The 9,223-nt window shown below is 48.5% G+C and overlaps 1 protein-coding gene across 1 annotated transcript in view; it reads right to left on the bottom strand.

The window, feature by feature from the left end:
• Nucleotides 1-331: 331 nt before the first annotated feature.
• The window catches only part of Zfyve26 (zinc finger FYVE-type containing 26), a 69,447-nt gene continuing 60,555 nt past the window's right edge, over nucleotides 332-9,223 (bottom strand). The window contains 6 exon segments of the mRNA XM_021201422.2: nucleotides 332-2,289; nucleotides 5,140-5,184; nucleotides 5,674-5,856; nucleotides 6,894-6,953; nucleotides 7,498-7,639; nucleotides 8,435-8,634. Coding sequence (XP_021057081.1) covers nucleotides 2,086-2,289; nucleotides 5,140-5,184; nucleotides 5,674-5,856; nucleotides 6,894-6,953; nucleotides 7,498-7,639; nucleotides 8,435-8,634 — 834 coding nt within the window. The 3' untranslated portion in view covers nucleotides 332-2,085.

The raw sequence follows: 9,223 nt of genomic DNA on the forward strand, positions 1-9,223 counted from the left end.
GCATGCGTGTGGTACATACACACACACACTTATACACACACACACACACACACACACACACAGAGTACTCATATAAAAAATTTAAAAACATGTGTTTATATAAATAAAGCCATGTAGCTGGAGAGACGGCTTGGAGGCTAAGAGCACTGGCTGCTCTTCCAGAGGACCCAGGTTCAGTTCCCAGCAACCACATGGGAGCTCACAATTGTCTGTAATTCCAGTTCCAGGACACCTGACACCCACAGAGACATACGTGCAGGCAAACCACCAATGTACGTAACAGTAGATAATAAAAAAAAAAAAAAATTAAAAAGCCAATGAAGCCAAGAAGTAGGTGGGATAGGCAGTTTATTGTGGCTTGGTTGTAGGAGGACACACAACCCCTCAACATGTACAATTGCTCTGATGTTATTGTTACTTTTCAGGGGACCACAGTGTGATGTCTTAGGTCTGCAGTCTTTTCTCTGTTAACCTGGTCAATGGTCCACCTATGTTTACAATTCAAGTTAGAAGATAGTCAGGGAAATCTGGTTGTGACATCCTAAATCGAGGGCTGCAAGACTTACAACCCAGTTGTGTAAAGTGCTTATGTTCAGTGCAAATGTACACAGCCTTGAGTGTAAGCAGACCCCAGGCAATGGGGGTTCCTGGGAGCTGTGGTGTGTTCTATGCTTCAGGAAGGGAAGGCCACTGTCAGTCCTCAGCCTTAAGCAAGCTAGGGTTCTGCTTCGGCCGTTCTTCTCTATTAGGACCAAAGCCTGGAATCTGACAGATGTCCACTACGACTGTTAATTAAGAAAATCTTGGTTCAGAAGAAATGAACAGGGTTTCTAAGCACCAGAGACACTGACTTCAGTTTCCAGTTCCTGTTGCCTTGGCAGCAAAGGGGAGACCAATAGGCTGAGCTCTGGCTGGTGGGAGACTTGGGGCCACGGGCCTTTCTTTAGGGCCCTCATTTACAAATCAGCCACCAAATTGCAGACCCTTTCTCTCTTGAGCACCAACTCACCTTAGGTGGAAAGCAGATGCATATTAACCCCTTCATCTCGGATGAGGATGACTCGTTATCCCCTTGTTCTGACTTGTCTGCAGACCCAACTCTGAAGCAAGCCCCAACCTCTCAGTGTACTGCCTCAATGAGGGAGGCCTTGGCACATCCACCCCGTGGGCCTGAGGAGACCAGATAGGAGCACGAGGAATGGAGAAGTGGTTTCTTAACTAATTCAAGAGGTACAGTCGGGAATGGAATGCAAACAGGTAGTCTAGCACTCACTCAGTCCCGGGATCCCGGCTACCATTTCTCTCCCCAGCCTCTGAAAGAAAAAGCCATGTGTCCTCACCCATCCGTAAGGGACACTGACAAGAGCTGGCTTTGTGCTCGGAGAGGTCTGCCTCTTCCTTCCTCTGAACGAATGTGAAGGGGCCTGGCCTCAGCCTCCCAGAGCTGACCCTTTACACCACTGCCAGGGCTTTCAGATGGCTGCACTTGAAAGCCTTGTGCTTGTGAGAGGTGTGGCGGGGAAAGCTGCCATCTTTCACAGCCATGCTCCTAACATTCTCTGAATTTTGGGCAGAAGCAACCTTTTTGGCATTGCTCTGTAATTCTATTGATCCTTCCTGTTAGGAGGAGCATGTATGTCTGCATAGTGGGGGGAACTGTGCACGAACAGGCCAACTTAGGACACAAACCAAAAACACCGAAGGTCTTCAGGCCAGCACAAAGCAGGGAGTAAAGCGTCTCTCTTCAATGGAGGGGGTCTCATTTGTTCAGAAACTGCTTGGGCGTAAACACAAGTGCACAGGAGCATGCACACGGGTGTGCACACATGCGCACGCACAGTCACTCTGAGGTAGAAAGAAGTGGCTATCTCCAGACAAACACAGAGTCTACAATTTTACATGGCACTTGTGTGAAAGGACCTACTCCTGCCCACTCAGGCAGGTACGGTCCAACTTGTTCACTCCAACCTGGGTCGGGCACAGAAAGTCCCACTCCACAGGAAGACGGAGATGGAGGGCATCGTGTGGCATCGTGCCTGTTGCCAGAGTTCCCAGGCTATGGTTTCCAGGTTCTGCGGCCCAGGGTCACTTCCTGGAGCCTGAGCCATGGGCACCGCGGGAGTGGCTTGTCAGAAGCCACTGAGCACAGATGTCCTGCACTACAGAATCCCCACTGCTTTTGGCTGCCTGCTGCACCTGCTGGACGAGGGCGGCGGCCTGTGAGTGTTCTTGCTTCACAGCAATCAGGTAGGCGGAACGTAGCTTGCAACATGTCAGATAGGCCCGAACCTAGGGATTGGGGATGAGACATTTGAAAAGAAATGACTGCCAGGGAAAGTCAGCGAGCACGGAGAGAAACCGGAGAAAGCACAGGCAGATGAATGGTCTTCTTGCTCACCAGATCGAGAGCAAGGGGCTCGCCCATTATTCTTTCACAACAACCAGAAGTGTTCTAGACACCAGGCTAGTGCATGGTTCTGTGTTCTAATGTAAAGCGCTATCATGGGTAAGATAAGATTCAGAAAGTAAGGTAGACAGAATCTGGCCCCTGCCTATCCTTCCAACTTCTTTTTAGACTCAGAACTAGTGTGGCCAGTATGCACAGCTGTGACCTTATAGTTACCCGGTGATAGCCTTGGCTAGACTGCAAGGTCTGAGTGCGGGGACAGCGTCTGCCTTTCCTGCCCCTGTATTCTTGGTGCAGAGCTGGCAGCCAGTGTTCGGGCGACTGAATGCATGTGTAAATGATCATACCTTCCTTTTTGTGAAGGGTTTACAGATTCCCTTTCTCTAGTTGTCTATTTTCAACATCCTGAATTAAAACCAAAACCAAAACCAAAATGCCTCTGGGTGGGTGGTACTCGGATTAAACCTGCATGCAGGGCGAGCACTCTACCACTGGGCTCCCTGCATGCAGGGCGAGCGAGCACTCTACCACTGAGCTGTATCACATCACCAAATCTGAATTTAAAGCCTGTTGTCAGATAATATGGAGAGAAAAATGGATACCCACAGTTAGAGGTTTGCTTAAGATCTCACCCAAGTGAGACTTGGATGGGCTACTCTTGTTTAGATCCGAGGCAGATCAGCTTGGGGACATTGACACCTTCTGGTTAGCCATCACTCTGGGCAGAGCAATAACAAGGTCTCCACAAGCTGTGGATGAGCCCCCACTAGCAGCTGACTTTTGGCTGTAACAGTTATGTCTGACACAAAGGTTTTTTTTATTTATTTACCTTTTTTTTTTTTTTTGGTTTTTCGAGACAGGGTTTCTCTGTGTAGCCCTGGCTGTCCTGGAACTCACTTTGTAGACCAGGCTGGCCGTGAACTCAGAAATCCACCTGCCTCTGCCTCCCGAGTGCTAGGATTAAAGGCGTGCACCACGACATCTGGCTATTTACTTATTTTTGCTCCATGTAAAAAGCATTCTCTTTTTTGAGGGGTGGGTGAGTCTTACTCACCAGGGTCTCTTTAGCTTGGTTACACATAGTTTCCCACTACAGAAGACATCTGATGTACTGTGAACTCACTGAAGCACCTGGACATATATGCCACCCTAGGGAGTGAGCCCTTATCTAAGCTTCTAGCTCCAGTTAATCCTACCTGGATGAAATACCACAAGTCGACAGGCAGAATTCAAGAGGGGAATGTTATTGCTAGAATAGAATGATGATGATGGTGGTGGTGGTGGTGGTGATGATAAATGGATCAACTAGTTTTCGGTAAGACCTGTGACCCGAGGTCCTGAAAGCACCTTAGAATAGCTGCTGAGAAAAACAATCGAAAAGTACCAACAACTGTCTAACTTGACTCCTGGGTTCTCATTCAGACTCTCCAAAAGTAACGGTCATTTTAGAAAGTGAGAATCGCACCCTTCCTGAGGACCTAATTGGGATGTTGCACAGGTAGTGAGGAGATGTGTAGAACAAGTTCTCCTTAAGACTAAGACTGAAAAAGATGGCCGGCAGGTTCTGCCCAGGGATTGAAGACACCGCAGTGGGAGCGGTCCTGCGTTGTGTAAGACGCCACTGCCTGACATGGGGTATTTTGTCACGAGGGACTTAGCTGCTGGGAAATTTGTCTCCTGATGGCCAGCTGGCCGAGCTTTGCTTCTGTGGGACTCTCTTGGCCTGGACGCCTTCCTGAAGACAGACTGACTGTAGGACAATTGATCCCATGACCAGCCACAACCAGTGACACTGATCCTGGTTGGTACTCGGTACAGAGGCAATGTAAGACACAAGGTTCAGCCGGGCATGGTGGCGCACGCCTGTAATCCCAGCACTTGGGAGGCAGAGGCAGGCAGATTTCTGAGTTCAAGGCCAGCCTGGTGTACAGAGTGAGTTCCAGGACAGCCAGGGCTACACAGAGAAACCCTGTCTCGAAAAAACAAACATACAAAAACAAAACAAAACGACAAAAGGTTTAGTCATGTCGGAAACAGGGAAGAGTTCGTGGGCCCCAGAGGAGTCCTCCAAAGGGCTGAGCGGATGCTTTGGTTTGCATGTGGAATACCCCTCCTATGTTGGAACAATTGGTTTGTAGCTGGTGGCAGTGTTTTGGAAGGCGGCACATTTGCGGGAGGAAGTGGTCACTTGGGGTGGGCACTAAGGTTTTAGGACATGTTCTCTTGGCGCTTTCTAACTCTGGATACAGGGTCACCAGCCAGCCACCTCCTCCTGCCTCTCCTTCCCCACTACAATGGAATGTGTCCCTCAACTGTAAGTCAGAATACATCTTTCCTTCCTTAAATTGCTTCTTGCCAAGCATTTTGTCATAGCAATGAGAACAGTAGCTGATATAGTGGCACTTTCCTCACAAACTCTTTTGCCCTCCAGAATATGGAAATCCCTGCCTACCCTAGGAAGCTCATACCTGAAGATGGAAATCTATCTGGTGAGAGACCTCAGAATAACATGGAGAGTTAAACAGTCTTTAGGGATAAAGAATCGGGTAGGCAAAGGTTTGGGCAGTCATCGTTCATCTGGCCCTGCCTATTCCCTCTGGGGATTTAAAGCCACTGTCTAGGTCCTGGATAACAAAGAAAATGGAACTACAAAACTGCATGGTGCTACCATGAGGGTGAGGGCAGCTCAGTGCTGCTCAGCGGCATGAGCAGGGCTAGGACAGTCTTCTCACCTTGTTGTCATCGCTGTGGATGGCCTGGATCAGTCCCTCCAGCTCCTGTGTACAACAGAGATATGGTGGCCGTGAGAGGGAGAAGAACCTCAATCCACCCTGAACCCAGCTATTGTGACTCCAAGGGAGGGACACCTACTTGCTTCTTCTCTCTAACTCAGTTCCCATTACAAGCATAACAAATGAGAGCTAATGACACCACTATGCTTGCACTGGACCAGAAGGGATAATGCCTAAGGGGCCCATGCCAAGTGCTCACACATGGATGAGCCTCTGTTTACCCCACAGGCATGTTCTGCAGTCAGTATGCTACAAGGGCCCACTCTGATCTCTGTCTCATCAGAACACGGACATTTCCAGAGGGACATCTTCTGGATACAGAAGTCACAGTCATGAACTACACAGGAAGAGGGCTGTAAGAGGGAGGCCATGGTTGCAGAGTCAGAAAGAGAAATGGATCTTGCAGTGAAGAGGAGGAGGGTGCAGATGGGATGATACGGAAGCAGAGGACCCGAGAGACCCAGGAGGGAGCACCTGAGGCGGGATTCTCTTGAAGGCTTCCAGGCAGTTGAGGAGGATGGTGTCACCGTCGCTTTTGGCTGCCATGCCTGACTCACTGACACACTTGAGCAGCTGTCTGATCTCACCATATTTTTCCCTCTCAACCAGCTGCCTGGCAGCTCTGCAGTAGGTCGCAGCAGCGTCCAGCTGGAAGTCCTAGGACAGAGTGTGGGATGATGGACTTAGGTCAGCAGGGGACGCCCACCGTGGGAAGCGGTGGACTTAGGTCAGCAGGGGATGCCCACCGTGGGAAGCGATGGACTTAGGAGACTTGGGGACGCCCACCATGGGAAGCAACTGCAGTCACAACAGGACCACAAAGATACAGGAAAGCAGAAAGGCTCTCTTTGGAGTTAGGCAAGTTTTTTTTTTTTTTTTTTTTTTTTTTTGAGACAGGGTTTCTCTGTGTAGCCCTGGCTGTCCTGGAACTCACTTTGTAGACCAGGCTGGCCTCAGAAATCCACCTGCTTCTGCCTCCTGAGTGCTGGGATTAAAGGCGTGCGCCCCCACGCCCAACTCTCAGGCAAGCATTTAAAAAGTGGTTACAAAGGCTGCCTCCTCAGTGTCCTATGAGCTTCCAGTTCTTTGCTTTTTCTTTTCTTCAGGACAGGGTCAGGGCTGGTCTTGAACACATGATTTAATTGCCTCTACTTCCCAAACACTGAGATTCCAGGGTGTGCCACCATATCTGGCTCCATGGACTTGCAAAAGACATTCTACTTTAATTCCTATGACAAATTCTCTCTCCCCTGACTCTCCTTTCTCTGGGAAATAGTGATGGTCTGTTAAGAGCTGCCTAAGTGTTGAATCAGATTATCAAAAGACTCACTTGTTGAAACTTGCCAGAAAAATACACTAAACCTAGTGGAGGTTAGCCCTTATGCCACAGGCCTAGGGAGAGATGCTCTGGCTTCTCCTTCCAGACATGTTCTCCTGGGAAGATGAGTGAGAGTTCTGCAGTAGACCAGTTCTGGGGAGCTAGCTGTCCTACATGGGATCCTTGATACCTTCTGAGGGGCTAAGGTTGGCTTGTGGCTAAGTGACACAGAGCCTGACATTTGACCCAGTTCTGTATCACTTCAGACATCACCCCTAATGCACATGCAAATCTGCTCTTCTTGGGATAAGAATTGTTTTTAAAGAATAGCATTTCACAGAAATGTCAGGCATGGGTTCCCTTGGCATACTCATACCTGCAGAACACGGAATGCAATTCCAAAACCATCTTCCACATTTTTTCCTCCCAGCATAACCTGGATGGAGAGGGACATATGCTTAAAGAAATCACAATTATTCAAATAGCTTCTCAATAGAAAAAAAAACAAAACAAATCAACCAACCAAACAAACAAAAAAACAAGGGTCGCTATCACCACCACCACCACCACCACCACCACCACCACCACCACCACCACCACCACCACCATCATCATCCTCATGTTTTTGTGGAGACGGGGTTCTCCTCCACAGTCCCAGCTGGGTGAGAACTCACTATGCAGATCAGGCTGGCCTTGAACTTGCAGTGATTCTCCTACCTCCACCTCCCTTGTGCTGGGATCACAGATGAGCCCACACACCCAATGCATTTATTTAATTATTAAATATATGATGAGATTTACTAAGCATCCAAGCACCAGAAATACAAGTGATCAAACTGGACTCTACCTCCAGCCCGAGGCTCACGTCGCAGTGTGGAGGATGCCATCAAGGAAACAACTGAGATAATCAGATAATTTCAACTGGGCTAAGCATTCTGAAAGACGTGAGCAGTCTTCCAGAGGCGACGCGCTCTGCGTACCTTGCAGGCAACTTCCATTTTCATGTGGTTGTTTCCAAAGAGTGTTGGCAGGGGCAGGGTGGTGATCTGAGAGGTCCCAGCGCTTTCACAGCGATGTAAGAATCTGGTCACTTCCATCTGTAGCTGCAGTGTATTCATGTGCCTATGGGGACAGGGCAGGCATGGTCCAGTTTCCTGAGCCTCTCAGGAGATGGGTGTCTACAGCTGGGTGACTGGTTCATCACGGCCATGGAAAGACCAAAGAAGTGACACGCAGTCGAGGGGCTTGAGATATCCTCTAAACAGCTACGGTTTGGCAAAAAAGAAGGACCTGGGTCCACCCACAGACACACAGGAATTAGGGTGCACTGCAGAGCTGGATAAAGTCCCAGCACCGGGTCAACAAATGTGTACTGAGTACCTCTGTGGCAGGTATCAGAGTGAGGATGCAGGCTTAAGCCCCGACCTCACAGCTCATACTAGAGGAGGAATGGACAGGAAGCAGACAGAAGAGCCTTAGTGACTGAGTCTAAAAAGACAACAAGTTAGAGGCGTGGAAAACTGCTTACTAAGGTTTTTTTTTTTTTTTTTTGAGACTACATCTAGCTACACTACTTAGGCTCACCTCAAAGTCACAATCTTTCTGCTTCAGCATGGACTACTGTGCCTGGCTAAGCATTTACTTCACATAGTATGTTCTAAATAGAGGGGCTGACAAGCACTAAAGAAGAAAGCACATGGGTTGAGGATCCTAGAGGCCGGGTTGGCCAGTGGCTGATGTGTGCCAAGGGAGAAAAGAGGAGCGGAGACATTGCACGGGACTTTTTTTTTGTGTGATCCTAATCCCCTCCTCCAAGCACCTCAGTAGCTTTCCAGGTTGTAGCAGACACTGGCATCCAGGGGTGATAACTTATCAGCCTCAGCTTTCCGCCTACACTGGCCATCTGGATTGTGATACCTGGACACGTCAGCCGCAGTCATCTTCTTCCGGAAGAACGTGGCTTTCTTCCTTCCGGAGCTGCGGGACGTTTCTTGGAGGTAGATCTTCAGGTGGTCCTTGGCCTTAAGCAACCATGACAGCTTCTCTCCCAGCTCTGTGTATGACTTTGCTTTGTGACTGAAGAACCGAATACAGGTCATGGCAGCCCGGACTTGGTCCTAGGAGTGAAAAGATGTTTGGTTTGGGAGCGATCAGAGATGCTGGGGGTTGTTTGTCATGAGAATCACAGCAGACCTTCACGTCCCGGCCCAATGATCTCCATTCCAGCTCCTCTCTCCTTCCCTATTACCAGCTAAGTTGGCGTTTCAGTTGGTAACCACGTGGTCCCAGAGACCCTACAGTGTGCTGCCGGCCAAGCTCTCAGTCGGACGTTATTTTATCCTGTAGAGATCTAAAGGAGGATCCTTCCAATTCTCTACTGAGAATGGATTCGGTCTTAATTTGGCATCAGATGATATAATTTCTGTGACAGTACTGAGAAACCTCATACAGTTAGGGGAAACTTGGCCTTTCTACTTGTAAATGTTTACTTTTAAAGATCCCAGCTTTCTGGAACATCATTTCTTATGGATTCTATGTCTTTTTTTTTTTTTTTTTTTTTTTTTAGCTTTTATATTTCTTGAATATTTATTTTTAAATTAGTTTTTTTTTTTTTTATGTGTGTATTTTGCCTGTATGTATGTCTGTGTGTGCCTGGTGCCCACAGAGGTCAGATGGTTGTGAGCCACCATGTGGGTGCTGAGAATT

Source organism: Mus pahari, chromosome 7 (assembly GCF_900095145.1).
Source record: "Mus pahari chromosome 7, PAHARI_EIJ_v1.1, whole genome shotgun sequence".
In the NCBI taxonomy this organism is placed as follows: Eukaryota; Metazoa; Chordata; class Mammalia; order Rodentia; family Muridae; genus Mus; species Mus pahari.